Raw genomic sequence first — 14,320 nt, forward strand, 5'->3', positions numbered from 1 at the left:
TTATTCTACAAATCACACAACTGCAAGTAAATTAGAGCCAGAAATAACAAGCAAATAAGATCTTCCCATCAGCTCTCAAGAGAAAGAATAATCAACCTAATCGTTCAGACTATCATACATCACATTACATGGCCAATATTACATTACCAAGTGCCACACAAACCATGCAAAGTTCCAGCAGAAATGTCAAAAAAAGAAACAATTATACATGCCCTAATTTCCTACGATGATATGCACGAGCACCTTCGTCTCTGAAGAAAAAATTGGCACATATCTTACAGCTAAATTTACTTGAATTCCAAGCTAACATTGAGGGCAGGAAAAGCTTTAATTTGACCAGACATGTATCAATCCTTGTTTGTTTCCAGTGTAGATCTCATTCCTATCCTCATCATAGAACAATGCTGTAACATCTTCCAGGGCTTCACGAACGCTACACCTAATGGAAGATCTACTCGCATCTCCTCCTTTCCGCGGACTCATCTGTATTAATGGGTCATTTGCTGATATTTTGGCGATGCACTTTCCAGTAAGAATATTGCTCATGTTGATTGATCCAACCGCAGAAGCTGGAGAGAGCTAAATCCTTAGTTATAGGTGTAAATTAGAATGATTTACATATATAATACTCAATTCTAATGCATTTACAAGTCTAACACCTAAACTTCAATTTTACATACATGCCAACTTACATATAATGTAAAAAAGCAAAGTTAGGTGTTAGATATGTTGATACATAATAATTGGGTGGTTGTATGTAAATTCCCCAAATTAGAGAAAAAAAAATGAGAACATAACTTTACCTTCATCTTCACAGCCTTCTGATTTGCAGTACGAGATTATCAAATCCTGGTCACTGGTAATATAGATGTTGTTTGTGTTACAGTCAGGGTGCCACAACAAGTGATCATCAAAGGAGGTGACTAATTCTCCGCGGAAATTCCAAACTGCAACCGTCCTGTTTCTAAATGTCAAGAAAAGATGATTCTCATAGAGGAAGATGAAAGCCGAAGGAGTCACGAATTGTGTCTTTCCAACTTCAGTTAATTCTGAATTCCTAACCTGATCGAAATTAGAATAGAGTGAAATAATGTGGCTGGAGACCACAAATCAAAAATTAGAAGGGTGAGGATTCAAATCTCCTACATCTAGAATCTGAAGATTTTCATTCTCTTGCTTTACTAGAAGCTTTTCATTGAACTGCTCGATGAAGTCGACTTTTTTGTTTCGGTGTAACAAGTGATTGAAAGACTTCAAAACTGTGCCATCTTCAATTGAAAGAATCTTTAATGGAACAAAACCAGGACTTCTACGACATATCAATAACATGATCCCCGGACTGTGCGAAATAATCAAATGATTAGAAATTTCAAGTTAAAAACTATGAAAAAGTATGCGAGTCTACAAAAGAATTTTTTTGAAGCGTCACACCTGATCTTAATCTCCTGTACATTTTTATCAGATATGGAGTACAAAAAGGAGTAGTTCTTTAGGTCGAAAACCTTGTATATTCTGAAAATGAATGCATAAGGCATTAAATCAAATAGCTTGAATTATCATTTTTTCATTGGATCAACATTATATTTATAGCTTACCCATCCTGAGCTGAATAGGTAAGAACTTTGCCATTGACGTCGTCAAATTCAACAAATCCTGGCCATTTTAGAGATTCAGTCTCAAAAAGCGCGAATCCAGCATCAAGTTGATTCCGCCTTATATATCTGTCAGAATTCAACCATGAAATAAGATATTTGGTCAAGGCTTAACCAAAATATTCATAAACTCTAAACATCACGGCAAATAAAAGAAGCATCGGTGGGCACTGATCAACATACGATAACACTACGTCCTGGTTCTGCAACTTCCTCCAAGGTGTACAACATTAACTTTTGGAGCAGTGAAGCCCAAACAGGAGTTAAAATAAAATAATTAGAGAAAAAATAAGTCCGTATGCATGCATATTAAAAGAAACAATAATGCATCACACGGAAAGTCAAAACATCATCAAGATATGGGTATAGCAACTTTGCATATTGAGAAGAAGAAAAAAATCAAGCCACTTACTCTATTGGAGTGGTCCTACATTTCAAAGAACTGAAGTGGTCGGAAGCATAAACTGATACTGTGATCAGTGATTCATTGTTCTTGTTATAGAAAAGACTTCTAATTACTTCATCAGGGCTTATATTCAAGAAGCATATGCGTTTGTTAGTTGCTGCAAGCCAACCAAAAAAAAATTAAAAAAATACGGCAATCAGAACTGAAGCAACTAAATCAAAAGGCCGAAAAAGAACCTTAACTTACTGCGACTAAAGGCTGCACAGAGACCAGACTGAGCAAGAGCAAATATAACGTCCTTTGCAGCAACGATCTCTATGATCTTAGATCTCTTTTTGAGAAATTGTAATTTTAAAAACCAATGAACATTGTGATCGTAGGTATCAAATTCCTCCTGCATCACCAAGAAGATTCATAAATTTTAGCTTGAAGCCAACACAGAGTTTGGAATTTGGTTAGGTACTTAGGCCGACAGGAACTAGCAAGATTTTTGCTGAAAAAAGACATGCACAAGGTCAGAATTACTTGAATATACTACATCTCACTAATCAACTAATGAGAGGCAAATGATCTACATATTCAACATCCGAAAATAGGTTTCCATGCTATAGAGTATAAAAGATGAGACAAATATAATGGGTTTAAGGACTGTTTAATGCAAAATAATAAGTAAATCATCAGAAGGAACGATGACAAAATGAATATTACTGGCAAGAAAACTTGATATCGAACTGTAGCTCAAGCCAATTCACTACCATATCAATTTTAGCCACACTCCAAAACAGTCATCTCATTACAGAACAACGAAGAACATCTTCTCTTTGACAAATTTTAGGTACACTCCAGAACTATCATCTCATAAGAGTAGTATGAGATAATGACGATGAACAACCTCTCACAATGATTCGAATGTGCCTCTGCATCAAAGTATGGCGTATCAAAAATACCAAAATAATTGGTAAGAAAAAGCATTCAGACAAAATGAAAATAGTACAATTAGCTAAAATACCTTGCACTAGCCTAGAGAAACTTCAGAAAAAAGATTTACCAAATTTATCAACCCAAATTGATTTTAGTGTGATTGCAAGAAAAATAGTTTAACTTTGAGCATTATAAAACAAGGTGTAGCATGAGATTAAGAGCCTTCATAATTATTGCATTTGTATATGGGATCAAGTACAAGGTTCCTATAACCCCACTATAGAGTATAAGATATGTACCTACAAATAAATATGTTTTTAACAATTTAGAAGATTTTAATTAAATTTTTAAAAATAAATCCCTCATTCAATGCTTTGATAAAAAAATAGAACAAAACCTAATGATTGATTTTCTATGTAAGAAATGCAAATAGCACATGATAGGGATGAATGAAAAAATGGGGTGTAATTGAAATTGAAAAAAAAATGATTTGATTAAAAATAGAGCAAACTTAGAGATTGATTTAGATTTAACAATTGCCAAATGGCAGTTAACAAAAATGAATGGAATAATAAGGTTTGTGAAGCTAGCTCAAAGTTGCTAGGATAAGGCCATTGATTGGGATGAGTTGTGCCGAAGAAGTTGGGATAAGGCTCACAATGATGAAAGCCTGTACTTAACCCAAGGATAAAGCGTCCCACACTTGTGCTTGTATGTTATTTGTTGGGTGACAGGACGTCACTATTACCTACCATAATGGCGATCAACAGCTATGAACTTTCAGAAATAAATAATCAAGTTAAGGTATAGAACATTTGGAGATCATGTTAGGTAATGTGGAGACTCAGTCCACCGCAATTTAATTAATTATTGTTAATTAGCTTCCTAATTAAGAATCTCACCTACCGCTCACCTTCTTTCTCACCTACCGCTCACCTACCACATTTCACCTACCGCTCACATACCTCCCACCTACCGCTCTCCTAGTTTCTATAAATAGTCTCTTATGGCTTGTCATTATGACAAACCAAGCAAAATCAAGCAAAGTCAGGCCAAGTCAAGTCCTCTAAGAGAGAAAGAGAGGAAAGAAGAGAGAGGGGAAGGAAGTGAAGAAAATAGAGATTTTCTTGTATGCGTCAAGAAGCTCGACGGTGTAATTCCTTGAAGAAATAAAATCATCTGCAGCTCTGTAGACGTAGGCAAATTTGTCGAACCACGTAAATCTGTCGCTCGGGTGCTTTTTTGCGTGCAATTTTTTTTCGTTCCATTTTTCACTTTATTGTTGTCGTTTTTCACAACAACTGCTATCAGAGCTTTGGTTCGGATCTAAGAAAGAACGATAAGCGGAGACGAAGTGATGACATCGGAGATCGAGACGTTCAATGACACATTTTGTCTATGGGAAGAAGATTCATCTTTTGTTACTGGGAAAGCGACCGAACAAGATAAACGAGACGGAATGAAATCTATTGGATCGACATGTTCTGAGGGTTATTCGATTAACGCTGTCGAGATCGGTTGCCCACAACGTCATCAAGGGGATGACTAATACAGATCTCATGACGGCTTTATCAAGCATATATGAAAAGCCATCGACGAATAAAAAGTACATTTGATGAAAAAATTATTCAACTTGAAGATGGCGAAATGTCTATGTTGCTCAACATCTGAATGATTTCAATATTATCACAAATCAATTGTCGTCTGTTGAAATTAATTTTGATGATGAGATACGTGCGCTGATATTGTTGGTTTCATTGTCAAATAGCTGCGAAGCCGAAGCCATGAGGATGGCCGAAGCCATGAGGATGGCAGTTAGTAGTTTTGCAGGTAAATCTAAGCTGAAATATGATGATATTCGTGATTTGATTTTGGCTGAGGACGTGTGCAAGAAGTTGAAAAGATGCGCAGGAAAGATTTTAGCGAGACCTCGGGTTCAAATTCGACACTGATTGTTGATTTCATAAAGAAATCACAAAAAAAAACTCAAACAGAGAAAAATCAAAATCAAAGTCTGGTTAGCAGACAACTGCTGAAAATGTGGCAAGGCTAGCCACATAAATAGGAACTGCAGGAACCCTATGAAGAAAGAGAAAGATGACACTAATGTTGTAACTGAAGAAATACAGGATACGTTATTGCTGACAGTTCACAGTTGTGTTGATGACTGGATACTGGATTCAAGTAGGGCTGTCAAAACGGTTCGTTGTTCGCGAACAGCTCGTGTTCGGCTCGTTAAGAAGCTCGTGTTCGGCTCGTTCGCTAAGTTAGCGAGCCGAACACAAACAACACAAACAAATAATGACCACAAGGCTACAAAGATTTATAATCAATTTAAAGTATTAATGAAGAAAATAGAATAAAAATTATTAAATTAGATTCAAATGATGTTTTAAATCTTACCCCAATCCTTAACATCTTATGGCTATGTGATTAGGGTTGTCAAAATGACTTTTTATTCGTGAACGGCTCATGTTCGGCTCGCTAAGCAAACGAGTCGAACACGAACACACTTTTTGAGCTCGAAATATAAACGAGTCGAACACAAGCTGAGCCTGAGCTCGCTCGTTTTCAGCTCGTTTACACCCCTAGATTCAAGGGTTTCCTTCCATACATCTTTTCGCCAGGAGTTAATGCGAAATTATGTTGCAGGTAATTTTAGGAAGATATATCTGACTGATGGAAAAGCTCTGGACTTGGTGTGGATAAGAGATGTTGATATTGAACTCTCTAACAAGAACAAATGGACTTTGCAAAAGGTCAGACGCGTTCCTGAGTTAAAGAGAAATCTCATCTTTGTTGGGCAGCTCAATGAAGGTTGTCATTCGATAGTGTTCTAAAATAGCACCTGGAAGATTGCCAAAAGAGCATTAGTATTAACTCGGGGTAAAAAAATTGACACATTGTATATGACTACAAGTTTACTCAGATGTAGACACATGAGTCAGAAGTGCATTATGGGGAAGCAGAAGATCAATTTCCTGAAAAGTGACAGAGCGCCAAAAACAGAAAAATTGAATATTGTACAGAGAAATAGTGGAGAACCACAGAGCTATGAAAAAATCTTGCAAGATGAGAATTCGAGCAAGTGGGAGTTAAACAAGGATGAGACGGATTCCGTGCCAGGGAATCAAACTTGAGAGCTGATAGAACTTCTACCAGGGAAAAAGCATTGCAAAACAAGTGGGTGTACCGGATGAACACTGTACTTGGTCGCAGTAAGAGGTACAATGTTGGACTTGTTGAAAAGGGCTTTCAGCAGACGCAGGATATTGTTCATGCAGTGAGAGTTGTAAGCAGATACAGAAGTAACCCAACAAAGAGCTTGGTGGTACAAAGCTACGTTGACGGTGATGTCAACAGAGGGTGTTACTCGTGAGATTCTGAAGTTATGCTCGACTTCAGCTGTTCTTCTGACATGAAGACGGAGACTTTGAGTTGCAGGGGTGGAGAATATCATGTTTAAGGAAAAGGTCGGTACAGCTAGTAGATAATGCACCTAGTAGGTGATGCAGTCAGTGTTCGAATCTTCAAGTGAGAGAATTGTTAGGTAATGTGGAGACTCGGTCCACCGCAATTTAATTAACTGTTGTTAATTAACTTCCTAATTAAAAATCTCACATACCGCTCACCTACTTTCCCACATACCGCTCACTTACCACAACTCACCTACCGCTCACCTATCTCCCACATACCGCTCTCCTGGTTTCTATAAATAGTCTCTTATGACTTGTCATAAACAAGTCAAGCAAAGTCAAGCTAAGCCAAGTCCTTTAAGAGAGGAAGAGAGAGAGAGAGGAAGGGAGGAAAGAAAATAGAGATTTTCTTGTATATGTCAAGGCGCTCAATGGTGTAATTTCTCGAATAAATAAATTCCTCTGCAGGTCCATGAAAGTAGGCAAATTTGTCAAACCACGTAAATCTGAGTGTCGCTCTTGTGTTTTTCTGCGTTCACTTTATTGTCGTCGTTTTTCACAACAGATCAATTGCTTAAGCACTGTCCATATTTCTGGAACAAATAAATAGGCAAAAGAAAAAGGGTTATTTTAGAAGTTAAGCAGAAGAGTGCAGCATGATAATCAAAGTTAGTATATGAAAATTATGATTTCCTTGACAAACATTTAATATCTCAGGATATACTACTTTATTAACAATTATAAGCAATATCAGCATTTCTACAGGAAATAGTTGAGAGAGAGAGAGCGGAGCTTCGGGAAGTGGGTGGTGTAGCAAGAGGAGTAAACAATTAATAATCAAGGTTAGCATATCAATGCTATGATTTCCAGAAATCCATTCTAATCTCTCAGGGTATAATAAATTTTCCAATTACCATAATTATGCATGCCCAATAACAAGAAGCCTAGCGTGCTCATAAAGTATCAGCTTTCAACAACAAGGGAAGCTTGGGATTTAAACAAGAGAATCAGCAAATGATATTCAAAATTATTAAATGGAATCATGCAATTTCCCCGGAAAATCCATTCTAACACCCCAATGAATGCATTACTTTTTAGCAATTATCATCATTATTCATCCCCGTGAAGCAAAAAGTAACCTAGCATACTCCAAGATAATTAAATACAACAAGAAAGGTGTAACTTGGGGGATAAACAAGAGGAAGTACACACCTCCTTCCTATGAAGTGCATTTTTGCTTACTTCCCATTCAGATTCAGCATTCCAGGGTAAATGAATCAAATGAAAGATAAACTTAAGTGAGGTGGAAATATATTTTTTTTCATTGAAAAAAAAAGAAAGAAGAAACTTATCATTCAACAAAGCTAGCTAGACGTGAAATGCATCCTAAGGGTTCTGCAGCTATAAGAATCATTATAATGGAGAGAGCTTGTCTAGACGCAATTTTCTCATCAAGTTTGTCTAGGTGACAGTTTCAATACAATAATGTACTGAATTTTAAATTCATTTGTCAACAAAAACCAATAAACACACACAGACTAGCATGTGCCCACATTAAAGCATCAATAATCTTACAGCATGCAAGGATCAAGATAAAGGTCACACTTCTGTAGCATGTTTAAAATTGCATAATTGGGTATTGATGCATTTTACATTCATGAGGTGAGGCATAAGCCTCAAGGTGTCTGAAGTCGTAAGCCTCAAATTTAAAAAATATCGTAACTTGTAAATTAATAAATATTGTATAAACTATATTAGAATTATTAGAGCCTAGTTATTAGGCTAATTATTGTTGTAGTTATTATTAGCTTTTATTTACCTCCTTTATTTTCCGGTTTCATTTTTATGTATTTCCTAGTTGGTCAAATTCTGAATTTATGTCTTTCCTTTTATTTGAGTCTTATAATACGTGTTTATAACCCTTTTCTTATCAATAAAATTTTTTTATTTTATTTTCAAATTTTCGCATCGTATCAGAGACTAGGATCTAACCCTAGTTGTCGCCGCGGCATAAACCTTATAGCAAGCACTACCAAAGTGCATCTAGCCGACAGTCTTCCCTGCAGATTTTTGGCAGGTTCCTTTCAGATTTCCTGCAGTTTTTTGTTGTCGTGTTGATTTCGTAGTAATTGTTTGATGTCTCGAACTCCCAATCTCATCTTCGGCTCAAGTCAGAATCATGGCAGACTCCTTCACCACCGAGCCTCCTACCGACGAGGTATTTGAGTCCACTTGAGGAACGACAATGACCTCAATCCCTCCCCAGATCAGATGACTGAAAAACCATATAAACTTCTTAATCACCACCAATAAACTAAATGGTTTGAATTTTCTCCAATGGTCCCAAGCTATGCCATTATTCGTCAAAGGGGGAAATTTGGCTATCTCAAAGACATGCTTCATGAACCTCTTAAAACTGATCCAACATATAGAACATGGAAAGCGAAGAATTCTAGAGTCATGACGTGGTTGATTAACTCCATGGAGACTGCAATTAACCGTTCATATATGTTTCTTCCTTCTGCAAGTGCTCTATGGATTGCAGTTCGGGATACCTGGTCGGATGTAGGGAACTCCAACCAACTTATAATGTTTCTAAGAACATCCACGAGGTGAAATAAGGATCAAGGATCGTGACCAAGTACTACAATAATTTGATGGTCTTAGGGAAGAAATGTGATCTCTACTATGATTATATGTGGGACTCTCTGACATATCATTCTCTTTCAGAAAATTATAGAAAATAATCGCGTGTACCAATTTATGGGGGCCTAACAAGGGTCATGATGAAGTTCGGAGCCGTATTTATAGTCGGGATCCCCTACCTTCCGCTCGCGATGCATTCACGAAGAGAGTCTGAGACTTGTCATGCTCGACACTTCCACTTCAGTCGAATCATCTTCATTAGTCACTAATAGTACTTGAAACTCATCCAAGCCATCTCGGGCCATTGACTCCACTTGTGATCGCAGTCACAAAGCCAACCATACTCATGACAAGTGTTGGAAACTCCACTCTAAATCGACAAACAAACCTTTAGTCAAATCCTTTACTTCCAAGGGTCTCACAAAGATATATGAATCTGTTAAAACACAATCAACTCCCAGTCGAAACACTCTGAAATCACCACTCGCTTAAAAGTCAGATGAAGCAATTCATCAAGCTACTTAGATCCAATCAAACTCTCTTCTGACTCGTCTACCTCCCACGTTCGTCAAGGTACCATTCTAATGGCGCTCACCTCTCGTCTCTTCTAGTCCATGGATCATTAATTCAGGTGTCACGTACCACATGACTGGATGTTCTCAAGCTTTCTTGACATATTATTCATGCTTTGATTGCTCTTATAATTTCATTGCTCGTAAATGGATGGTCGTATTAATAGTCTAACTCTAAAATCTGTATTTTAGGTACCTCTGTTGAAAGGTAACATTTTTATCTATTAACAAGTTGATGCATGACATTAATTGTGTTGTTTATTTTTCCCCCGATATTTGTGTCTTTCAAGATGGTCATTCCAGAAGCATGATTGGAATAGTCAGGCTCTACTTCTTCTAAGAGAGACATGGAGAATGAGGACATGTCTTTCAGTAGTTGCAATTTTTCTAGATCCACTGAATGTCATATTATGGTGTTGCATTGTCATTTGAGTCATTTTAGTTTTCAATATTTAAAACAATTGTATCCCTCGATGTTTAGTAATAAAAATCTCGCTAACTTTAAAAGTGAGATTTTTCAATCAGCTAAACATCATCATGTTCGATATCCACCCCTCCAACACCCTTCGCTCCTTTTTTACTTATTCAAAGTGACTTATGGGAACCCTCTCATACTCTCAGATATACTAATAAACGGTGATTCCTTACCTTGATTGATGATCACACTCGAATGACTTAAGTCTTTATCTTAAGAGATAATCTGAAGTTGTAGTTACCTTAAAAAACTCACTTCATCTTGATACAATTCAAAATGTCAATTCAAGTCTCTTGAATTGGCAATGGGCGTGAATTTTTTAAATCTATATTAGGTGAATTTTTGGTAAGAGCATCTCCAACATAGCTCATGTACGAATGTTCTTCAACAAAATGGGATAGTCAAAAGAAAAAATCAACACTTTCTAAAAATTGCTCGTTCTATTATGTTTCAATTTAATCTCCCGAAAAAGTTTTGGAATGTTGTGCTTACTATCAGTTATCTCATCAGTAAAGTCTCTACAGAAATCCACAGCTTCAGAACTCCATTAGCCATCTTGATGTCATGTTTCCCTACTCCCTACCAATCGGTTCTGTTCTTCACCATCCTTGATCCCAAAATTTTTAGGTGCACAGCCTTTGTTCAGAACACTGCACCTACTCGTAGTAAACTTGATCCTAGATGAATAAAAATGTCTTCATTGGCTATCAGTATCTTGATCCTTTCACAAATAAACTTTATTTATGTTTCGATGTCTTCTTCTTTGAAAGTGTCCCCTACTTTCCTGTCACCGACTCATGTGAGGAGTTAGATTTCTTGAGCACTGTTCTTTATCCTACTTCTGTGGATATTCAACTACTATATCCAAAGAGCACTCTGCCCCTTCGGATCTGCCACCTGCCAAACAACCAGAATCTCCTCACACCCACCGGGTATATACTTGGTGTACTCGTCCCGATGTTCCTACAATGGAGCCCGCTACCTCTTTACAGGACCTAGAATCCACTCAGGTGACATCCCCAGCACTAATCATACTCTGGAAGAGAAGGTGAGTTCTATTGAGGTATGTGATCATACAATCTTTCTTTATTTTATGACAAAATATATTGTTTTCCACATTGTACCGCCGACCTACAAAGCGTTTATTACTACCCTGACGGATCGTCACCTCCCATCCACTATTGAGGCAGCATTAACAGGCCCCTCCTAGAGAGTTGCAGTTATGGGTGAGATGAATGCCCTTCAACGAAATCATATGTGGGACGTTGTGAATTTTGCTACAGGTTAGAAAGCAGTGGTGTGCCGTTGGATTTTTAGTACCAAGTTCAACTTCGATGAATCCTTTGAACGCTACAATGCACGGTTGGTCGCCAAAGGCTACTCACAAAAGGAGTTTATTATGAAAAGACATTTGCTTCGGTTGTTAAATTAGACACCATTCGAGTCATGTTATCCCTTATTGTGAATTTAGATTGACCATTGCTCCAGCTTGATGTCAAGAATGCTTTCCTAAATGGGGATCTAGTAGAGGTGTACATGTGCCCCCCTCCAGGATTTGTTTCCACTTCTTCCAGGGGACAAGTGTGTCGACTGCAAAAAGTCCTCTACAGACTGAAGGAATCCTCAAGGGTCTGGTTCGGCAAATTCACGAAGGGTGATAGTGGGCCATGGATTTTTTCAGGCCCAATTAAATCACACTATTTTCTTTTGACATTCTTCTGGTGGCCAAATTGTTATCATTATCGTCTATGTCGACGATATTGTACTCACATGTGAAGATCTACCAGTATTGGAGTCTCTGAAAGGCATTCTAGTTACTTTATTTGAAATAAAGGACTTTGAGTCGCTCTAGTACTTTTAGGCATGAAAATTATTCGATCATCTCGGGGCATTTGACTCTCAAATGGGGATCTCACAGAAGTGTACAAGTGTCTCCCTCTAGGTTTTGACTCCACTTCTTTCAGGGGACAAGTGTGCCGACGCAAAAGTCCCTCTACGGACTAAAGCAATCCCCAATAGCCTGGTTAGGCAAAATTCACAAAGTTATAGTGAGTCATGGATTTTCTCAAGCTCAATCAAATCATATTATCTTCTTTCGACATTCCTCCAGTGGTCAAATTGTTATTCTTATTATCCATATTAACGATATTGTACTCACATGTGATGATCTACCAATATTGGAGTCTCTGAAAGACATTCTTGCTAATTCATTTGAAATGAAGGACTTGGGGTCACTCTAGTACTTAGGCATGAAAGTTGTTCGGTCATCGCAGAGAATTTGCCCGTCTCAGCGCAAGTATGTACTTGATCTATTGACCAAAAATAACCTTATGTTTGCAAACCAGCGGCGGTCCCAATAGATCAAAATGAGAAGTTAGTTTATGTTTTCCCCATGAGGTTCATGTGAAAAAGACTCACTACCAACGCCTTGTGGGGAAACTTATTTACGTCGCCTATATTCGCCCCAACATTTGTCATGCAGTAGGTATTGTGAGTCAATTCAGACATGATCCCTATGAGCATCATTTTCGAGCTGTCGTCAACATTCACTCCTTAAAAGGCACACCAGACTCTTGTTTGTGTTTCTCACGTCATACCTCTTGTTCCATTGTTATTGATACAGATTGAGTCGGGTCCGTTCATGATCGGCGATCTACCTCAGAATATTGCACATTCATGTGGGAAAATCTTGTCACGTGAAAAAACAAAAAATTGACAGTTGTGACTTGGAGCAGTATTGAAGCTGAATTTTCTTTCATGTCCTTAGGAATCTGTGAAACACTATGGTTATACATAATGCTCTGTGAATTACGTATGTCGGTCTCTGCTCCTCCCAGTGTTATGTGACAATAAAGTCGTCATTAACATTGTCCATAATCCGATCCAGCATAATCACACCAATTCTATAGACATTGATAGACACTTCATTAAGGAGAAGCTTGATTCACGGGAGATTTATATTCCATTTGTCTAATCCAATAGTCAATTAGCAGATATCTTTACCGAGAATCTTTCCCGACCATTGTTTAACGACTTTAAATCCAAGTTAAACATGATGGACATCTATGCTTCAACTTCGAGGGAGTATTAGAATTTTTAACCTAATTATTAGGCTATTACTGTTGCAGTTATTATTATCTTTTATTTTTTATTTCTATATTTATGTATTTCCTAGTTGGTCTATCTTTAAATTTATGTTTTTCCTTTTATTTGGGTCTTGTAATATGTATTTATAACTCTTTTCCTATCAATGAAATATCATACTCTATTCTTAAATTTCTAGAAATTATAAAGTGTGAGGTAAGAAATAATATAGTAATATTCTAAATTATTAACTAATTAAAAAATAATATAACATTCCAACTAAATAAAACGTAATAAATTGCTTAAAAATGAAAAGTATCACATTAATTATCCTAAAATTAAATTATGAAATAACATGGGTTATACAAAAATTAAATTATGAAAGTAAACTAAGATATTAAAATAAAATATTAAAACATCAAAACATAATAATCAAAATAAAGTCAACATTAATCTTTTCTTCTCACGTATACTATCCCAATTAAACAAGAATATAGCAAGTCATCAACATTTCAGTTTTTAATTTTTAAAATCTTTATTACTCTCATCACTAAGTTGATTTCGATTAGAAACATCAAGATAATGCATTATTCATCCCACCCATTATCGTGTTTATATTCTCTCATTCTTTATTATCTTTAGTTTTAATTATTTTTGATTTTTTAAATAATAATTATCAATAAATATATTAATTAAAATAATAACTATTTTGATAATCAGAATTTCAACTAAATAACTTTTCATATATATATTTTCTTTTATTTCTTGGTATTTAGTATGTGAGGTGAAAACGTTAATAGAAGAGGTATATTGATACTACTTTTAGCTTTATTTTTATGAATAACCTAAAAAATTTGAGACAATTTTTTGGGCAATGTGTGGCTTATGGGGCGCCTCAACCTGAGTAATGCCTATTCCTTACCTTGGGACAATAAGGCGCCAGTCTCATTGTGATTTTTTTTTAATAAAAAGCATTGTGCAATTTTAAACAAGTTCTGCAAACGAATTTTCTTTATTAGGCTTAATGACTAGACATTTAAATACAAAATATATGGAATTTCAACCCATAGTCCAAATCTTTTTGTAGAAAAACAGACCTAGATGCTCAGGTTAAGCATTGTTGACCTCATTTTTAGTGAGGTCTAGTC

At 36.5% G+C, this 14,320-nt stretch overlaps 1 protein-coding gene across 1 annotated transcript in view; it reads right to left on the reverse strand.

The window, feature by feature from the left end:
- Positions 1-44: 44 nt before the first annotated feature.
- LOC110020497 overlaps positions 45-14,320 on the reverse strand; it is a 22,334-nt gene continuing 8,058 nt past the window's right edge. Inside the window, exons 2-8 of the mRNA XM_020718620.1 lie at positions 2,305-2,452; positions 2,065-2,215; positions 1,596-1,721; positions 1,432-1,512; positions 1,147-1,339; positions 804-1,062; positions 45-569 (exon numbers count right to left, since the gene is read on the reverse strand). Of these exons, the coding sequence (XP_020574279.1) occupies positions 328-569; positions 804-1,062; positions 1,147-1,339; positions 1,432-1,512; positions 1,596-1,721; positions 2,065-2,215; positions 2,305-2,452 (1,200 nt within the window). The 3' untranslated portion in view covers positions 45-327. The remainder of the gene's footprint in view (positions 570-803; positions 1,063-1,146; positions 1,340-1,431; positions 1,513-1,595; positions 1,722-2,064; positions 2,216-2,304; positions 2,453-14,320) is intronic.

The sequence above is a fragment of the Phalaenopsis equestris genome, unplaced genomic scaffold (assembly GCF_001263595.1).
Source record: "Phalaenopsis equestris unplaced genomic scaffold, ASM126359v1 Scaffold000098, whole genome shotgun sequence".
Lineage (NCBI taxonomy): Eukaryota > Viridiplantae > Streptophyta > Magnoliopsida > Asparagales > Orchidaceae > Phalaenopsis > Phalaenopsis equestris.